The 22,137-nt window shown below is 37.7% G+C and overlaps 1 protein-coding gene across 2 annotated transcripts in view; it reads right to left on the bottom strand.

The window, feature by feature from the left end:
* Nucleotides 1-21,633, bottom strand: part of LOC306851032 (leucine-rich repeat and fibronectin type III domain-containing protein 1-like protein) — a gene marked incomplete at both ends in the record, with an annotated part of 50,668 nt that extends 29,035 nt beyond the window's left edge. For both annotated transcript variants that reach the window (XM_079387076.1, XM_079387075.1), the window contains one exon: nt 20,255-21,633. In XM_079387076.1, the coding sequence (XP_079243202.1) occupies nt 20,255-21,633 (1,379 nt within the window). The remainder of the gene's footprint in view (nt 1-20,254) is intronic.
* Between the last annotated feature and the right edge of the window lie 504 nt (nt 21,634-22,137).

Here is a 22,137-nt window from a genome sequence, read left to right as displayed (position 1 = left end):
GGACCAGATGCTGTGTCCAAAAATGCTTTGGGAACGCCTTCAGTGTGACCCCGCTCTGAATCACATGTGCAATCAGTCCAACGGAGGGGCGAGGCATCACAGGCGGGGTGACGTCACGACCAGGAAGCTTAAAAGCACGTGCGGCGGAGCCGGCATCAGCTTCTAGGAATGAAGCAAGCACTGGCAGGGATGCCGGAAGTGTGGCCTCGAGACGCAGTGTCTCGTTCCCTTCGGGGAACCATGGTTACGTAACCTGAGACGTTCCCCTTCAGGAACTCGAGCTGCATCTGAAAACTCGCAAAGGCTCCCTTCTCAAAGAGAGCCCTCCGGGAGCGAAGCTTGCGTAGCGGAAGCGGCTTACAGTGTGGGCAGTCGGCTCCCTCAAGAGCCGACTCCGCATGCTTTGCACCCAGGCCGACCACGCACAAACTGTGTGTATCCCCGCTCATGATGTAGCGAGGGCAAGGAGGAACACACAGCTTGAAACATGATCCGTGATCTCCCTTATGTTTTGACTTGTGTGTAGCCTTTGACATAGTGATTGTTTCTGAGAGGAATGAAATGACAAACAAAACACTAAATAAGACTCACAAAACAAGTATCAGACTGACAGACACACAGAGCGCTTGCTGAATGCCAGAACTCTGCCGCACATGCTTTTAAGCTTCCTGGTCATGACGTCACCCTGCCCGTGACACCTCGCCCTTCCATTGGACTGATTGCACATGTGATTCAGAGCGCGGTCACACTGAAGACATTCCCAAAGTGTTTTCAGACACAGCTCGAGTTCCTGAAGGGGAACTTAGATGTTTCAATGTGACTGGTGGATTGATTAAAGTGTGCACTTGTCTGAATTAAGTCCGACTTAAATGTCACAGGTAACACTGAATAGTATCTGTGTGCCAGCTGACTGTGGAAGCACACAAAGACATCTAGACAGACACACAGAACAATCATCTGTCCAGTATAAAGACCATAAACTCAGCTGGATATAATAATATTTCATTTAAAATCCACATAAAACAGCATTCACAACCAATTTTAATTTTACGAAGATGACATATATCTTAAAAAAAAAAAAAAAAAAAACTGATTGGATTGTGAAATATGAGTGTTAAACACCAGAAACCATTCTGAAACATATTCGACACCCACATTTGAGGAAGCATTTGTCCAGAAGGTGGAGGCTGAAGGTTAAGTTTACCCTCGAGAGCATCTTGACATATTCCAATGGCGGCATTTCTTTTTAAAAATATGTTATTATGGCTATTATTACTGTAACCTTTATTACATGAAGGTTAACCTGCATTAAATTACTACTGTAGATTATTCGCACAGTCTTAGAAAGGCCACATACCTATAACATCAGCCAAAAACAAGGTCTGAACAGCCACAGTATTTGGCTACTAGTTAACTATTTAGATGTAAATAAATAAAACAAATAATATATTGATATAGGAAGCCACTTTTTATTTAATGTTTATTTAATCCTACTTGTCCGCCAAAATAATATATATTTATTTATTTTTTAATTATCTTCAATTTCTTAGCAAATGTTGATGTGTGATTATTTTTGATTAATTTGATTAAATTATTACAAGACATGCTGATTATTTAATGAAACTTATAGGTCTAGTTATTGTATTATCGTGGATTATGAGGACAAAAAGTTTTATTTTTGCCCTTTTAAATTATTTGCTTTGATAAACTGTACAAAATAAGTATATGAATATGTATTAAAAGTGTATGTTGCCTTTAAAATCTTACAAAAATGTATTTATTTATTTATTTTATTGTTTTGAAGGATTTTGCCCACCAAGGCTGCATTTATTTAATCAACAAAGTTAAATATAGTAATATTGTGAAGTATTATTACAATTTGCAATAAAATGTTTTAAAATGTAATTTATTCCTGTGATGCAAAGCTGAATTTTCAGGATCATCACTGCAGTCTTCAATGTCAAATGATCCTTCAGAAACCATTCTCATATGCAGATTTGCTGCTCAAGAAAAAAATCGTATTATCATGCTGAAAACTGTGCTGCTTAATATTTTTGTGGAAACAGATAATTTTTTTAGGATTCTTTGATGAACAGAAGGTTCAAAAGGACAGCATTTATGAAACTGCCATCTTGTGTAACATGCTAGTCTTTACTGTCATTTTTGATTTATTACCCCAAACATTTGACTGTCAGTGCAGTAAAAGTAGGAGGACAACAAAAGTCAAACCATACTATGAAACGTCATGTCACTTGGAGCTGCTCTTCATCAGAGATATTCATAAGCAATTGACGTTCGCTTCTCAGACGGCTGGCAGGCCTGTGTAGAAGGGGTGATGGAGGGAAGGATAAGTTTGGCCCATTCCTCATTCCCAGAAGAGAGCCAAGGAGAGCGTGAGCCTCAAGATGTTCTCTATCTCCTTTCCCAGCTCCTCCTATATAGAGCAGGTCTGTTTCCAGTTCGCATGCGACAGGGAGAGTCACAATGCATTTGCAAGTCTCACATTCCCAGAAAATCCCTTGGAGCAGAGTGATGTACAAATACGACTTTCAGGAGATGAAGACATCCAGAGAGCCACTAGATAATGAATTCTCCAGGCTTCACCCTATTTCATGATACTGCATATCCATTGGATCCTATTTGAATTGCATGCTATTAATTGTATGCAGTGCATAACAGCTTCCTCATTACAAACGCATGCTAACATCGAGTCACTGCCCTCTGTCCCAAATGCACATTACACAACGACGAGGCTCTGTGTGTCTGCATCTGCCTCGTGCATTGTGCCAGGACTTGCATTATTGATGTGCGGTGAGTTTCTAAAGAGCTTTGCAGAGGTTAGCCGGTGGGCGGCAAATACAACCCCTGTCTCCAAGCCCTCAATGTCCCTCTTCTTCTGTACTGGGACACCAAGCATAACCGGGCCTAAAATATTCCCTTATCTCTTATTCATAAGCTCACCTCGGAGGTCTGTACCTAGCAAACATGATTTCAGTAATAGCAGTCTACACTTTGGGTTGGAGGTCCCTTGAATATTGAGTCTTAATGTATCTTAACCGGAATAGCCTGAGAAATAGGCTAACCTGAAAAGCACAGCTCCTCTTACCCAGCTTTGTTAAAAAGAAGTCTGCTTACCTGTATCAAATGTGCATCTGTAGTTTACTTAAAGTACATCTTAAAAGTACATATACTTGCAAACAAAGCCACTTAAAAGTTCTCCCAAATTTGCTGAAAATGAACTCACCCCCAGACCATCCAAGATGTAGATGAGTTTGTTTCTTAACTAGAACAAATGTGGAGAAATTTAGCATTGCACCATGCACTCTGCAGTGAATGGGTGCCGTCAGAATGAGAGTCCAAACAGCTGATAAAAACATCACAATAATCCACAAGTAATCCACACCACTCCAGTGGAAAAAAAAAATAAAAAAAATGCTTGTTTGGAAGAAACTAAACCATTAAGACGTTTCAACTTGAAATGAACCCAAAATAATACAATTAAAATATCTTAACACTGTTCTAAACAAACACATTAGTGGATGTTGATGTGAGAGGACAAAAAGGGATGTATTTTTTCACAGAAGAAAGCATTATTGTATATTATGTATTCATAGTTTGTCCAGAAGCGACAGGTTAAAGTTAAAACACCTTGAAGCATTTGTTTACATGCACTTTTTCATTATCAGGATGTTAATTGATGGACTGGAGTGTGGATTACTTGTGGATTAGTATGATGTTTTTATCAGCTGTTTGGACTCATTCTGACGGCACCCATTCACTTTAGAGGATCCATTGGTGAGCAAGTGATGGAATGCACATTTCTCCAAATATCTTATGATTTAGAAACTCGTCTACATCTTGGAGTAATTGTGATTTTCATCAAAGTTTAATTTTTGGGTGTGATATTCCTTGAAATATACCTTCTTTTAAGGTATATTATTATTATTATTAAAAAAAAAACTATGCTAGTCTACCTCTTTTCACAAGGTTACAAACCCAATGCCTGCAAACATTTACTCTGAGGGAAAAAAAAAGTGATTGTTGGTGGGAATGTAAAGCCTTGTTAATAATTGATGCAATACATTTCCACTTTGCTCGGACACTCCCTTGCTTGTAAAAAGACACCGCTGCTTCACTCTCAGCTGCTGCTTAATGAATGGCTGAATGGCCGCACAGTGAACTGTGAAATGTCTGCAGAAAGTGTGTGCAAATCCATGCATAAACACAAGCAAACACATGGCTGTCCTTGAGAATGCCCCTTTACAGTCATATAAGTTTTTATTGAGATTCTACCTGAACTCTACCTTCCAATTAAATATGGATTATAATGTTGGATGTTCTTGAATTACAGGTTTTACAGGTTGCATTTGCTTAGAAAACATGCATTTATACATGGGTTTCTTCCCACACATTTTCCTACGCTTAGTCTACATCATTTCCATACTGAGATCTGGGGATATAAAAATATTTTACAAAACAAATTTTTAGAGCTATCAAAGTTGACATGTGAACTTACAAGAATAGTTCGCCCCAAAAATTTATTTAATGTATTTATCATCTGTGGATGGTGTAGTACCATAAAATGTCCATCTTCGGTTCAAGGGCTATGACAGACAAGTACAAGTACATACAGACAAGTGTGGGTAAGTACGGTCACTTACAGGTAGTGCCAGTACGTGGTAACTAATAAGATACTTTACCGTACTTAATAATGTACATACATGGTAAATATGTAGTATTTACGGACAAGTGGGTACAAACAGGCAGGTCCTTACAGTATCTGTTTATGGTAACTAATAAGACACGTTACTGTACATACTAGTGATATATACATGCTAAATGTGTAGCACCTACGGAAAAATGTGCTATTATGTGGTAACAAACAAGACACATACTGTATTTGGTATACACGTGGTAAATATGTAGTACTTACAAACAAGTGTGTGTTAATGTTAAATTGCTCTCCACAACAGTGCTTACAAAGTTTGAAGATTCCTGTGTAATGTTTATGTAAAATGGTGCACTTTATTTTACAGTCCTATTTCCATATACTTACTATATACATCTACCATCAATTACTCAATAAGTACCTTGGTACATGTTTATATCCCGAACTTGAGTACCGCATAACTTTTTCTGTACATTATCTAATAGGTACATACACCAGTACTTACATAATAAGTATATGGAAATAGGACTGTACAATAAACTGCACCGTTTTATCATTAGTATGTACAGTAATGTCTTATTAGTTACCATATACAGAGACTGTAAGGACCTGCCTGTTTGTACCCACATGTCCGTAAGTACTACATATTTACCATGTATATACATTAGTAAGTACAGTAATGTATCTAATTAGTTACCACGTACGGGCACTTCCTGTAAGTGGAAGTGAACTGTTCTTACCCACACTTGTCTTTATGTACAAACTAATTACCATGCATGTACGACTGTTAAGTACAGCCGTGTTTCTTATTTGTTACCATGTACATACACTTCAGGTAAGTACCTTGTGTTATCACTCATTTGCCTGTAGGTACAATATATTTACCATGTATGTACCAGGGAAGTACACGTACTGTAAAATAAAGTGCTACCTGCATACCTCCGCAAACCCTATTCATGTCCTTAGTGCTTTCCATTATGCTATTGCAGAATGAGTGAGAATGGAAGGAGTTATTATTCCAATATTATTCACTAATGTTTTCTCACTTGAGGTAATCTGACAGCATTGCATTCAACCCTCCACCAATGCCATCTATCATTGTGTCACTGATTAGCCTCTGACCTTCCGGAGTACGTTCATGTGTTTTGGAGGAGGCATGAATTTGGAGAGTGATTTGCAGGGAGGATGGGATCTTATGCTTTCAAAGCTAGCTTGCAATTGCTAGCATCTCCAAAACCGCATATACTGTATGAAAACATACATCTATTGTAACACTTAAAGGTTATGCACACTACAACTCAGCTATAAGCTATAGCAGTTGATCTGCTTTATTTTTATTTTTTTCCATCAAAACATTATCATAATAAAGCATTGTGCTGCTTAGCAGCTAAGACTTAAATTAAGTGATTAGTGTTATTATAACCATTACAAGAGGTGCTACCACAAAATGACTTGGCGCAGTAACTTAAAGATATAAAAACATAAATAAGACCAATGTCCATCCCAAATGTTTATTTTTTATTTAGTGGCAGTGTTACATAAAAGCTCAGTTCTATCTAAAATACAAGACTTTCAGTGGCATACATACAGCTCTATTTGTGGCAAACTGTAACACTAGTTCACCTCAGTGAATAGAAGTGTTAAATTGTTCTTCCTTGCAGTCGTCTGAATAAGATCAACTAATTAGGAAAAACGAAGACGTCTTGTTTCCTGCAGGTAAACAGTGGCTTGTGTGACATCAGTCTGACAGTCGGCCTAGAGTCAAATAATCACTGCAAATGAACGTGTAACGGCAGCCCGTGCTCAGAGAGATGTCTGATTGGACTATGATTACATTCAGTCGCAGAGAATATCTCTATATTGACATGGGAATGTGGCTGAAATTGCATTTAGGCATGCCATTCAGTAAGGAGGTGGATACATGTCAATGCTTTCCTGTGAGGAATGTCAATTGCGTCCTCACATGGCCCACAATCCTCTGGGCTCTGCCCACGCTGGTGTGAGTTTGGCCCGTCTCTGAGCTAATGTGCTGTGAAGTGAGCTGGGCCTAATAAAGCATGGCAAAATGGGAGTCGACAGACCCAAGATGTCATCAACGAGTGGGCCAAGAAAATGAGATGCACTGAATTCTGCTGTATTAATCTGGCAGGTCTCAAAACTAAACTGCCACATTTGTGCTTGAGTCTGTTTAACTGCCTGTTTAATTTTCTAAATGGTCCTGTAAGATGATCAGATAAACTGTTTCATTCATCTTGGCAGAGGCATTTACAATCTTTTGTAGAATGAGTATGACAACATCTCTAATATAATAATGTAATCTGTCCTCAACCAGTAAGTAAGCATGTTTGTACCACTGTCATGCAAAATACTATACCTTTAGAGACCTACGTGTACACAGTACCTTATCTCAAACTGCATTGATTTGTTTAAGTTTTCTCTGCTTTAAATTATATATTTGTTCCTTATATTGTGCATAAATAAAAAAGTAGCCTTAAATAACTGAGTAAAATAATAAGTTAAAGGGATAGTTCACCCAAAAATGAAAATTCTGTAATTAACCCTCATGTTGTTCTAAACCTGTAAGACCTCCGTTCATTTCCAAATTAAGATATTTTGATGAATTCTGAGAGCTCTCTGACCCTCCTGTATACAGCAATGTAATTACTATGATCAAGGTCCAAAAACGTAGCAAGGACATCGGTAAAATAATCCATGTGACATCAGGGGTTCAACCGTAATTTTACGAATCTACAAGATTACTTTTTTGTGTGCTAAAAAAAACGCCAAAAACAAAACTCTTTATTCACAAACTCTTTCTTCAAAAAAGAAGAAATATATGATTTACATCAATAAAAAAATACATATATCATAACATTACCCAGAATGCAAAGAATACCTCACCAGAGGGCTAAACTTCAAACTGAGGTTTCCTCTTATTTCCTAAAATGTATTTAAAATCCCATGTAACCGTCTTAATTCAATATTAGCAGTTCATATTTACTTTATTTCACGTCTCAGCACTGGAATCTAATAGGTCTATTTTTTTTCTATCTGCTATGGACATTTGAGCTAGTCTGAATTGTAAGAAACACAACACTGGAAAATATACCAGAAGCGACAGAAGCAGAAAGCCCAGAGAACACGGGGAGCCACACCACAACTTCTCATCTTTCCCTGTAAATGCCGTGGGCGATCAGGCCACGCTGGGAAAGATACATTCCTGCAATTAAATCGGTACAAGCTTAAACTGTCCTGCCGACTCCTAGCTGCATTTCTGAATGCTATCTTGTGCTCAGCCAGAGGAGGAAACGGTTTGCGGTAACTGCCTGACAGACTGGAGGGGAGGAGGATTGAATTGTGTTTCACAATGTCGGCTAAACAGCTTCCAGTGTCAGTGTTATGGATAGATAGGGCTTTTTGTAGCAAAGCCGCTGTCCGACTATCAACTCGTTAAGTATCACAATATGGCTTTTCATCTGGCAGACCTTGTGTAGACCTCAGGTGGGCAGCGCAGGATGCTTTACCATTTTATAGTCATATCTGCCAAAGCAATAGCTATAATTTTACACAGAATAGTGAAAACAAATGGCCTATTGGATTCAGGTCAAGATCAAACGTTCAACAAACTAGGCTCATTCGCAAACTGCTCTGATAATCCATCAGTTCCAGTCCAAAAGAAGATTCCCAGTCACCTTGAATATTTCTATGTGAATGTCCTCTAAAGAAACTCACTTCTTCTTCAGAGCGCTGAAGGCTTTTCTTTCACCACATCTTCATAAAAAAGAAGTGAAGAAGATTTGCAGGGCAAAGTTGCACAATAAACAGAGAGAGAGAGAGCAGAGAGCAAAAAGCTGGTTCAACAGAAGAGCATGGCCTCATAAATCTCTCCTCTTTCCTTCCAAGGATCGATTGATTTGATAAACGGGGGAAAAATATGGTGGTGCTAGTCACTTCTTCAAATCTGCCTGGTTTCATTGTAAGCACAGGGACTTTAAGTAGCTCTAGGAGGAGATGGTCTGGCTCAGAAAATGCCTTTATTGCATTAAAGTGAAACCTCAGTCACACATGCTAGCTAAAGGGCTTTGCTGTTTAGCTTAAGGGACGGGGTGTGCTTACATTACAACAGATGCATTTCGGCCAACATAGTGCTCTTTTGATTGTTGAGCTGCACTATGAATTGGAAAACTTTGATATCTAGACCCCTGTGACGCAACTTTGCTTATTTATGGAAAATCGTGTTTGAAATGGACCACTCAAGCAAATTTGTTTACCCCTTATGTTGTTAAAATTCATTTTATGGTTTTGTTTGAGGTTCCGGACCCCATATAATGGTTATTTTGAAACTAACCTGTTATTTTGCTTTCACATTTCTTTTAGATGTTCGACCTAGTCAAAGAGAGACAGATTTTACTGAAGCTGTATCCCTCAATTTTACCACAAGACCATTAGAAAGGCAACTGCTAGGGCTGCACTACTTTAAGGGATTGTTTTCATTATAAAATATGTGAATACAATTTAAAATGTTATTTGATGATGATAATAATAATAATAAAAGCATTAGGTTTGTTGTGGCTATATGTAATGCTGCACAATTAAGCCAAATCATTAATATTATGCTATATTATTATTATTATTATTATTAACAACAACAACTAATACTACTACTACTAATACTAATAATAACAATAATTTGGCCGGATAAACACTAGATAATGTGGTGGGTTCAGTTTTAACAGCAAGAACACATTTTAGAAAACAAAGAAAAAAAAACGTGACATTTTACAGGAAAGTTAAATTGAAATTTAATTTATGATTTAAAAATGGGGGGTTAAATGCATTCTCTCTGAACACAGCACACCCAATATAGAATAAATCCCCAGTGTCACAGCATACTAATACATGCTAATTACACCCCCACAAGGAAAATTAATTTTATGCTTCGTTTAGAACGACTGTGGTATAGAGGATGAAAAAGACATGAAAAACGAAGCAAAGCCATTTTTAATAAATGGCTGATGCTCCAGAAATGCTAAATAAATGCAATACATAAAGAAGACGTGCAGAAATGTTTAATGTTTAACTGCAAGGTGAAGTGTGTAATTGCTTCGATGTTAAAATACCTTTTCCTTTCTCAGTTTAATGAGGACAGACAACAATTAGTACATCTTTCATTTCTTTCATTAGTTCATTTCCCTCTGAAACACTTAGTAGTGCCATCAAAAACACAAAGAAAGAGAAATGAGTTATTATTAAATGAATTAGTTATTTTTTTTCAATTCCAATCAGGCTCCAAATATAGTAGCCATTAAAAGTAACATCTAGATTTCAAATAACAGCTTTCTGCAGGTATCACTGACCTTCCTGGTTTGAAAACAGCCATTATTATTATTATTACTTTTTCAATAGCACAGAAATTACACATTTCACTTTTAAATCATTAAACCACTTTGTATTCAAGAAGACAATATGGTCTGAGGCAGGGAGAATCCTTCTCTTTCATAACAATGATTCCAATTTCTTTTGTTTTGCTAGATTAGCATCTTTTCTTTAAGGCTACCTGTTGTCAGCTGTCATTAAAATCACTATCTAGGCCAGGGAGAGCTGTTTTATCTGCAGGGCTGTGGCACGTCGTTTTAATTAAAGCGTGTCGTCTCACTCCGGTAGAGGGAGGGGAGTCATAGTGACGTCCATAATTAAAAATTGATCTGGGGCACAGCAGGAATGATGAAATCCTGAGAGGGGGGGGGGAGGAGGAGGCGTGGTTGATCGAAATGCAAACTCAACATTTTGACAGTCTGCAGCTTTGGGTGTCATATTCCTTTCCAGCAACAGTAAAATCTGGATAATAATAATCATACACAAAAAAAAAAAAAAAATCAATGCATGTTTTATGCATTGTTTTTCACACATACTCTATTGTTCACAAGTTTGGGGTGTGTATTTTATTTCGTTTTTTTTTTATAATACTGAAAGAAGAATATTATGCTGCTTTTTATTTGATCAAATATCATAATGATATTGTAATGTTATTAGAAATGTAATGTAATAGTTTTCTATTTGAATGTATTTTAAAATGTAATTTATTCCTATGATACCGAACTGAATTTTCAGCACCATTACTCCAGTACTCAGGTAAACATGATTTTTCAGAAATCATTCTATGCTGATTTGCTGCTCAATAAACATTTCTTCTTATGATCAATGTTGAAAACAGTTGTGCTACTTAATATTTTTTGTAGAAACCATGAAACCGTGCCAAAAAAAGTTGTTCCTAAATTATCTTAACATGTTTAATACATTTGCAACCAGAAATGTTTCATGAAACTAGTCTAATGACATGCTATTTAACAAATTAAAATGTGTTTAACATGAAAATGTATTACAATGTTACTTAAAAAAATTCAACGTATGTTCTATGAATGAATGAATGAATAAATAAACAAATAAATACATACATATGTACATAAATACATGTGCACACTTCTAATTGCTACAGTAAGTAATAGCACTACCAGCAACAATGGCAATAGAATAATTGCATTACTAGATCACTGACAAGTTGTTAATCTTGTATGCATAAATGCAGTATTTGGATGGGGATTTGTAAACCAGCAGTAATCTAGATTACGGCCTGTAATCTACACTGATAACCGGCTTTCGTCACAACCAGGCAGTGGTTTTGCACTTCCATAGCAGCATAAAGAGAACCTGGCATGTGAAAGTGAAGAAATGGTGCAGATAACGTAGACGCCACGCTCTTTACCACTGCAGGCCAGAGATGCCCTTGCTGGGAGTCATTTAATCAGCTCATCAGTCATTCATGATGAATGGGACATTAGTCCTTCTCCGCTTCCCAGTTCACACATTAACCATCTGCTAATCAGGACTGATTGGGCACAACTACTCTTAAGTTCATCCAGGGAAAAATTACTGCAATGTATATGTTCCTCCTGAATGTACTCCTCCAACACAGCCGTCATCAGTCATTATCAGCGTGTGGCCTGTGTTTGTTTGCATGTGCAATCTGGTTAAGATAGTTAAGAAGCCAAAAATAAATTGTGTAATTTTATGGACTGCTTCAAATCTAACAACACACAAACATTGGTTTCCATGTTCCATGGACTCTCCATAGGTGTAATGTTTTTTTTATTTTTTTTATACCTTCTTTAAAATAATATTTTCTATACCCTTACCCTAACCCTAACAGTAGATAATTCTCAGATGATTATGTGCTTTATTCACATGTCTAATGTGAGTCTGAATATCATTTTGCGTGACCTTATAGCCGTACTGAGAGGCAACAACAGATATAGTTTACCTCAGATCTTGAAAATAAATGAAAGCAAACACGTAGGCCTACATTAAAACTGTGAACTCTCTGCGAACCAACAAGTGTAGGCTATTCCATAACAAAGATGATGTCAGTCCCTCAGTATGCACATAATGATGTTAAAAAGGGTTGATATTTATGAATTAGAATATAAACTTACACATTTCATTGTGAGTGCAGTGCGCTTCCAGAGAGAGCCTGTCCACCTACGCTTTTAATTTGATGTGATATTTTATATTTTGTTGCGTCTGGAGTGGACAGACAAATTGCTTTTTGCTGGAATCTTGTTGTGTCGCGTGTAGTTAGGGTACAGTGTTAATTTACAATTTGATAATTTAAATGCATTCAATTTTCTATTTCAAAAACAACAACTAAAAATATATTATGTGTGTATGTGTGCATGGATGTTTTGTAGAAATATAAATAACATTGCTATAACAAGGTATTATGTGTTAGGGATTAAACGATTTTAATGCACAACATGAAGGCAAAGAACCACTCGACAGGCAGTGGAGTGCATTAAAATCGTTTAATGCCAGAGTTGTGGACTCGAGTCGCTTGACTCGAAAATTGACTCGATTTGAATTTGAGGACATGTGACTTGACTTGACATAATGAAAGAAGACTTGCAACTCAACTTAGACTTTGACAACAATGGCTGGAGACTTGACTAGAGCCCTGTGACTCAGCAAGTCTTTACACCGTGTCTACACCAAACGTGAGCGGCGCAGCGTGAAAAAAATACAATAGAATCCATTATAATCAGTGATGCTGTCTACATTGGATGCGGCGCGGCACGGAATGACAAATCCCTGACAGTTCTATTTATGACGTACTGACACAAAGTTCAAATGATTTTTAAGGTCACTTTGTCGCGTCTAGTCAGTGTAGACAGACTAGCTTTTGCGATGTGTCCGGTGTAGACATTGGTATAGTGCAGCTTTTGGCACTGAACCAGAGAGGGATTTTCTTGAGTGAGCGCTTGTGTATTCATCCACATTATGTTTAGGATATTTAATGTGTTAGACATTTAAAATAAACATAATCACTAGACGATGTGGAGGTTGAACACATAGTTTTGAGAATTTCATTTCTGATCTGAGAAATGCACCAAAGCGACTGAGAAAAATGTTAAATATTCATATATCATAGGTGCATGCTCTTTAAACAGTGGAGGTTATATAACGTGCTACTCATGCGATCAGTGCAGGTGCAGCTGCAGGTGTGCTCAATGATTTGAGAACAACCAGGACATCTGGGTCCAGTCAGATATCTGCATATGCTAGTTTTAGATGGGACATTTTAATTTCAATAATTCAGTCCCCGTGTTACTAATAATTGAGCTCATTTTGGGGAAAACACACTCCCGTTTATGGTGGGTTCATGAACAATATACAATAAAATCCATATTACCTGGAGTAAAAGTGGCTCTACAAAGAAATGTGTCCTTTTCTCCACTGAAAAGAGGTTTTAGGTGGTACAATCATGCAGCTATTGAACACAAGGGGGTAGGTTGCACCAACCATCTGTCCCACTGTTTGAATAACAAGCACATCTACCTTTTTCATCAAAAGGCACGATTTACATTCCTACTTTTAAAGCACATATGATCTGGTCTAATTAAGCTATCAGGGAAGCTCTGGACTTTACTTTTGTCTGGCTGTGAAGTGGATAATTGCTGTGTTTCTTTAAAAGCATCTGACTGGGGGCCCAGTGAAAACAAAACCCTGAATTTCCCGATGCTGGTTTAATATTCATTAAGAAAATAATTAGCAGATTGCTAAGAGTAAAACCTTCCTGCCATTTGTATTAGCAGAACACCCATCCGTCCCTGTGGTGGGTGGTAACTAACTAACTAGGGGTCATAAGATGTGATTTCAAGTTTTGCTTTCTCTTTGGAGTGTTACAAGCTGATTGTGCATAGATCCCTGAAGCTGCAAAGACTAAAGTCTCAAAACCAAAGAGATATTCTTTATCAAAGTTAAGACTCTGCCACGTCCCCCTAAAACGGCTCGTTCAAACAACGTCAAGATGTGGAAATATTTGCATAATGCAGCCCAAATGTTTCAATAACCGCAGTTGTGTTGATGCAGCTGTGTCAGGGAGACGTTGTGTGCTTCTAGGTGAAACCAAAAGCACTTTATTTGGCCTTCCGAAAGTAGATGCATTTAGGAATCATTAAGATTAACGTTACTTACAACAGAAAAGCAAGACAATTTATGGATGACTGTTTCGTGAACCTAGGCGAGGAGGTAATTCTGACTTTGCTATGACAATCTGGCGCTTCTGAATCAGCGACTGTATGGTTTGTTATTAGTTTTTACTATTGACTGTTTAAATGCAAATTTGTAAATTTTAAGAGCAGACTGCACTTGTCGGAAGAAGGGACTTTGAGAGAGGCGTTTGAGAAGAGGCGGTGCATAGAGGACTTACAATAATGTACAGTATTTGAAAAATAATGTGTTTTTTGAACAATAAAGCATGTAAACATATTATGTTACACCAAATACACAAAATAATGATCTTTAAAAAAACATCATATAACCCCTTTAAAAGTAGCAACGCTACGTACTTCATTTCATTTTGAGTCGCATGAATATTTACAGGCAGTATTATTTTTTATATTATTTATATATAATATTATATGTTTTCTTTTACTTTAAGTTTTAGTAATTTTGTTATGTGTAAGTTTTTGTCATTTTTTTTTATTTTAATATCCATAATAAAATATTTTGAATATTTTAAAATATTCATAAAGTATTTTGTATTTTAGTTTTAGCTTAAACTTAAATGTATTCATTTATATAAGTTATTTGCCTAGACATTTCTAATTTTCTTTAGAAGATTTATTTTCATTAATTGTATTAATTATATTTATTTATTTATATTTGATCAAAAAAATCACACACATTTGAGACTTATTTCATTCAAAACACCCATGTAGTTGATGTAATTTTAAATCACTTTGCTTCTTTATCTAATTGAACAGATCACTAAACACTGAAAATCCATCATCCATTCATCCAGTGGTGTAGAAATAACCAATATTGCACATGAACACACCCATAACACTTATGCAGACACTTATGTGACCCACACCACCTGTGAATTTTAACACGTCATTCACTGTATTCGTCTGTCACACTGTATTTAGCCCTATCCGGACATGTTTTCCCTCAGGACTTTTGTAGTGTTTTGCAGAAAATCCCATTTAATCCAGTCAGAAGTGAACATGTCTGGCAAACTGTTTTCTTTCACTTTTAATATATTTTCCCCTTCCTCAAGTGTGTAACTAAAGCTAAATTTAGCATTTCACTACCTGGTGCTCCTTCATTAGTTGTTTTAACTTTTTAAAATAATTGGTGGGAATAGTTCTGCTGGCATCTCATTATAATTGTAAATTAATCCTATCCAAAGTTGGAATTGAATGGAAACATAAAAAATTAAAAAAAAAAAAAAAAAAAACTTTTGGAAGTGCTCAGCTTCTGATTTATGAGGAGTTGCTTTTAACCACTTTTACCATGCGCCACCAAGCTTATTTTCTGCAACCGTACACAAGACTTTCTTAGGGATCTTTATTTAAGGAACACAGCTGTGCTCTTTTCTTCCTCAGAATAAAACACTCAGAGAATAAAAGTATCACCCTCACAAGATGTGCTTTAAAGACAAAGCCAGCAGGCACATGCTGCTGCTCAGAGCATTCTTTTGCCACAATGAAAAATTGCAACTGAACTTAATTTGCACTCGTTGATAGATGTGAACGCTTTCTTCCCAAAAGACACCTCTATAAGCAAAGCCACTTAATCAGTCCTTTCTAGCAGATGCTTTTCAATGACAATTACGACACGTTTTCATTATTCTTCCAGCAGGTTTAATTAATCTCCTGTACACATTAGTTTATGGCTGTACTAGCACAACATGTTACATTTTATTGAAATATAGCATTGGATATGACTTGGATTACCTAGACAAGAGCCTACTTAAATGTTAATTCAGTATGTTTTTGTTCATATTTTGCAGTATCTACCATGTTCAAACATCCCTGTATGTTTTACTGACACCTACTAGCCTGGATGAATATCTAATGGATATCTATCTAATCAAAACTATCTTTTATCCATTCATCATCATCCATCTGTTCGTCCATCCACCCACACACTCATCCATCCATTCATCCATCATCTATCTGTGTCCGTTCTTCCATCCCTCCGTCCACCCATCCATCATCTATATGTCCATCTGTTCATCCATCTATCCATCTACCCCATCCATCATCTATATATCCGTCTGTCCATCCATCCATTCTTCCACCCATCTATGTAAACAAATATCCATCCACCCATCATCTGTGTTCATCCATCATCTATCTGTACATCTGTACATCCATCCATCCATCCATCATCTTATCTACCGTTCTAAATTGGTTTCAGTCATACCTGTTGGACAGAAAGTTTATTGTGAAGCTTGGTAATTTTACCTCTTCCCCTGCACCTCTATCCTGTGGCCTTCCGCAAGGTTCTATCTTATCTCCTTCTCTATTTTCTCTCTACATGCTACCTTTGGGTTCTATTCTACGTAAACATGGTATGTAATTTAATTTCTATGCAGATGATACTCAAATCTATCTACCAATCAAAAGAGACAATTCCGCAGCGATTACCTCTCTTCTGCAATGTTTAGAGGAGGTTAAATCATGGCCCTTCCTAAATGAAGACAAGACCGAAGTAATTGCTTTTGCTTCTAATGAGAATTCTCAGTATATAAGCCCCGATTTGGACTGTTTATCTGTTTTTAGATCATCACAGGTGCGAAACCTAGGTGTTCTTGTCAACCAGCATTTAAAATTCGATAAGCATATCTCTTCCGTTATCGGTTCCAGTTTCTATCAACTTCGTCTACTATCTAAAATCAGAGACTTTCTCACTGCGACCAGGCTTTGCTGGTAGTTCCACATGTTAGACTTAAGCGTAGAGGGGAGCGTGCATTTGTGGTTGCATGGCCACGACTTTGGAATACCCTGCTTTTAGAGATTAGAATGGCCCCTTCCCTGTCTGTTTTTAAGTCCCTGCTAAAAACCTACTTGTTTTCCTTGGTGTATTGATTACTGTTTTACTGTAATTTTAAAATGGATTGTTCTTTTTATCTGGCTTGTTTTCTGTGTATGTTTTTATAATTTTCTCTCCTGTAAAGCACTTTGGTCAGCCGAGTGGCTGTTATAAATGTGCTATCCAAATAAAATGAACTTGAACTTGAACTTATCTGTCTGTCTGTCTGTCTGTCCATCCATACTTACACCTATCTATGTAATCAAAATATCCATCCATCCATCCATCCGTCCATCCATCATCTGTGTCCACCCATACATTAATCCATCTTGTCCATCGAACATTTATTTGTCCATCCGTCCATCCATCATCTATCCTTCCTTCCTTCCCTCCTTCCTTCCTTCCTTCCTTCCTTCCTTCCTTCCTTCCTTCCATCCATCTATCCATCCATCATCCACCCACCCAACCATCATCTATATGTCCATCTGTCCATCCATCTTCCATCTATCCTTCATCTATCTGTCTGTCTGTCTGTCCATCCATACTTCCACCTATCTATGTAATCAAAATATCCACCCACCCATCCATCCATCCATCCATGTGTCCACCCATACATCAATCAATCTTGTCCATTCATCAATCCATCCATCCATCCATCCATGCATCCATCTGTATGTCCATCCATCCATCATCTACCCTTCCTTCTATCTGTTTGTCCATCCATCCAATGATCCCTTCCTCCATCCATCCATTCAACTCCAAAGCTTTTAAAACTTGACTTTGCAACATTCAAAGTGTTTTCTTTTGTGTATTTTACTGTCTAGTACTCACTACATTCTACTATCATTATTCAATTTCAGTTATTGAATTTAAATTCTAAAGGCATGAATTCAGTTCAGTGAATGATGCACAACCTTGGTAAACACTTAACACATTTAACCCTGGTAATGCATTTAACATTACTAAAGTGCAGTTTACCTTACCGTGTATTACAGGAAATCAGATATCAGGCTCTGTGTTGCCTAGTCATCATATTCATATTCATTCTTGCATACCTACAGTAAAGTCTTATAGACAGCCTTTCATTTAGGGGATAAAAATGCCTAAAGAAATATGTTCTGGTTCACAGAGTTCTTGTCCCCTGCAGCTGTCCTCTAGTGTGAAAAGAAACAGGAACCTAGTTTGATACTGTATGTCTGTCTCTATTCAACTCTTCTTTTGGAGAGGCTGTTTGAGGTGTTACTCTGAGCTGTCAGTGGTACATTGCCTTCCTGTGGCATCCTGTCAGAAGGAAGTGTGGCCAGTATTATAACAGAGCACAAGTGCCTTTCTAGATCCATGCCTTTATAGATGATTTGCTGTTTATGTAGAGTATATGTATTTACTCCTAACATGACATCGGCTTTAACAGAGAAATACATTACAATCTATATGCATGCCCTATAAATAACCTATTGACAGGCTTATTCAGTCAGAAGGAGCAGCATTGTAGAGATTTGGTTAAAAAGTCTGGAATGAAAAAACTGGATGCCTGTTTTAGAATCAGTTGCTTTGCTTTAATGCGCATGAGATTTGGCAAGCTGGACTTCTCCTTGGGATGACCCAGTTTCTTAGAGTTTTACACTAATTCACTGTTCAAGGTACATTTCACCCAGAAATGAAAATTATGTTATCATTTACTCACACTTACTTATGAACTTGCATGGTAGATCACCTGGTACAGCATTGCATTTGAGATGCACAGTGCTCGGGTACGAGTTCTGTGAAACACGAGTCAATATATAAGAGCTCAAAGACCTGTAGATTTTTCTCTAACATTTGCTGTTGCTAACACTATTGGCTAAGTTTAGGGTAGGATTTAGTGTAGGTTGTTTTCAAATGCAATACAGCATTAATCTTTTTTTTTTTTTTCTCCACTCATGAGACGTTTTATTTTCTAACTGCTATGTTATGTTCAACAACCATCGTTATAAAATATTAAAGGTGCACTAAGCGATTTTTGCCAAATTACTTTTTACTATTAAAGTGTGGTGAAATGTGCAAAAAAACAATCTGATATTATGTGCTGAAAAATTCACCACAGACACCTTTTTTTTTTTTTTTTCATTGAGCCAGGTTGTATTCGTGTGATATATTCTAATTTTTTTTTGACATTTTATGTTAGCTTTGAATGAGGAAAATTCCCCTCTTCAACATTTTCATTGTAAGGAAAAGAACAGCTTGAACATACAACTGTCCGTTTAATAATTTTGAGACATTTTTATAATCTGGAGAGAGAGCTAGTAATGTTAGGAATGTCATTCCAAAGCATAGTTACCATTTTATTGTTAATTAATTTAATATTTTATTATCAAAGTATCAATGATTCATACACCCCAAAGTATTTATTTTACCACAAGAAATGCCCATATATAAACTTTTATGCCCATATATTTCACTGTATTTTTCCCAAGGTTGTGAGATGGATACTAATTCACAGTCGTCCCCAGCAACCAGACTAATTAAACATACCAAACATCTGTGAATGAGTAGATATCACGTGTGGATTCTAACCATTAGCAAGGACAAATTAGCCTGGTTTGTGCCCACCTCTCCCAGCACAGGTTTTGTTTTTGCTCATTCATGTCAAAAATAATCATCTGTTAGTGTAACTATAGAGTCATCCTCTCTGATAATTCTGTCTTCTTTCATGAATGGGATTTCTGAGGCTCAAAAGAATATGTGCACAAACACTTTGAATTTTGGATATCCCACAGCTTTAGAAAGTGCTCTGGGAATACATGGCCCACAAACTGTTCAACTTCTGACAGATGAAGCAAATATTTTCTCTTTTATCATGACAAAGGCATCCTGCGGTGGAATACAGCAGAAGTTCTTCCTATATATATATATTTTTTTTTTGTCATTCTGAAACCTCAAGAACAAGGCAGGTTCATAGAGATGAAGGCCATTGATTGTTGCATTAAATAAAAGAGTAAATAATCAGCAGTAAACAAAAGCAATATTTAGAGCGAGTCCCAGCAGTAAAATCAATAGAGATTGGTATTTAACAACATGCAAAACATATCATTATAACAGATTTGTATAGGAGGCTGGATATGTTATTGGACATGCAATTGCACCACAAGAACCTTGCTAAACTAGCACAACCAGGTGCTCTACTATAAATTAAATTAGATTTTCAGTTCACAAAACAATGAGGCTTCTTACCTGTAGACCAAAGTGTCATCTGCTGAGCTGTTGTACTGAATCTGATACATCCTGATTCCAGGGAAATGTTGTTGCGAAGGCCACCTGATGAGTGCAGAATTTGCCGTAAGCTCAGCAAGTACCACCTTCCTCTCATGAGACCTGGTCTCATTGCTTACGGATGAAGTTGACTTTGCGGATGTTAGAATATCAGATGGTCCTGGATCAGGTTCTCGGATTCGGTTAGTGCTGTTAGCTAAGTGCGGTAGCGGGTTGACCACCAACTCCACCGTGCCTGTAGACTCTCCCGCGGCATTAGACGCAATGCAGGTGAAGACTCCTGTATCCTTCGATGAAGTGATGTTGATCTCTAAGCTCCCGTTGCTAAAGCTTAAAGTACGGGAGGTGTTGGCAATTAGACGGCCTTCTGGGGAGATCCAGTGAACATCTGGGTCTGGGTCCCCATTGGCCTTGCATTTCAGACTAGTGGGCTGGCCCTCCATGGCAAAGGTTTTGGGAGATTTCCTTGTTATCACAGGGGGATCACATATGAACTCTTCCTCTGGGATGGTCCAAAAGTACTTTGCCATAAGGTCAGGAGGTGACGCACAAGTTTCCAGGTCATCCTCCCTCGTAAGCCTCCTTAGCCAGAGGAGCTCACAGTTACAATGTAGTGGGTTCCCTCCAAAACTTAGGACAAGGGAGGAAAGGGGTGACCCTTTTGACTTGGCATAAACTGGTATCCTTAGGAACAAGGGATCAGGGGGTATTTTCTTTAGTTTGTTGGATGTCATATCCAAACGGGCTAGTTTGTGTAGGTTTGAAAAGATTCCTAGAGGGACGTGCTCTATGAGGTTATGGTCCATGTTGAGAGTGTTCACATTGGTGAGGTGTCCTATAGTCTCCCACGGGATGTCCACCAAGTTATTATATGAGAGATCCAGGTCCTCAAGAGTCCCCAAAAAGTCGTCAAACGCATGTGGGGAGATGTTGTGCAGTTGATTGTTGGCAAGGATAAGGTGCCGAAGATTGGTTAGTCCTCGGAAGTGGTCGTCCGCGATAACGCTCAGGCGGTTGCTGTCTAGGTGCAGTGCACGCAGCCGCTTAAGATCAGCAAAAGTGTAAGGCATAATCTGGCTGATGGTATTGCGGGACAGTGTCAGGTGCAGGAGACTGGTCATGTTTGCAAAGTCCCTCCTCCTTACCACCGTGATGAAGTTCTCGGTGAGACGCAGCTCTACTGTACGCCGGTCAATGACTGTTGGCACAAAAAGCAGGCCGGTCTTGGCACAGAGGATGGCTAGAGATGGCGATAGGTTCTGGCACATGCAACGCTTGGGGCACAGCTGTCCCGACACAGACACAGCCAACACCAGCAGGGAGAAGATCAGCCACTCCATCTCTCAGGGGAACTGCAAACAAACAAACACAGTGTGCCAGTGTGATGACATGTAAATGCACTCTCTACTTGAACGTTCAAAGCCAATGACTTTGCAAAATGCACTGTCACTCTATTAGATGGATAGCCATAAACAACATCATGCTGTTGACAGTGGCCTACAATAAGGACAGTAGTTTGTAAAGTATTTTTAAGATACTCTTGGGCTCCGTATACAAATCCACACTCAACCCTTGTGTTCTGTTTGTGGTCTTTGAAATTCCAAGGTTCATTTAATACCTTGGAAAATGTACCTAACATTGAAGTATCTGGTTGATACGTCATGACTTTTTCTAATCTTATGTGAATTGATTATAAATAAAATTTCAAGGTTCAGCCATACTGCATAATAAATGTTATATCACTTGGGGTCTTAGAGAGTGCTTATATAAAATATTCAATGATTAAAAAAAAAATAAAAATCAGTCACACTTTATTTGAAGGTCCAATTTTCGCTATTAACAAA

Source organism: Barbus barbus, assembly GCF_936440315.1.
Source record: "Barbus barbus genome assembly, chromosome: 31".
NCBI lineage: Eukaryota > Metazoa > Chordata > Actinopteri > Cypriniformes > Cyprinidae > Barbus > Barbus barbus.
The sequence above is the reverse complement of the archived record's forward strand: the minus strand, read 5'-3'. Positions and strand labels throughout refer to the sequence as shown.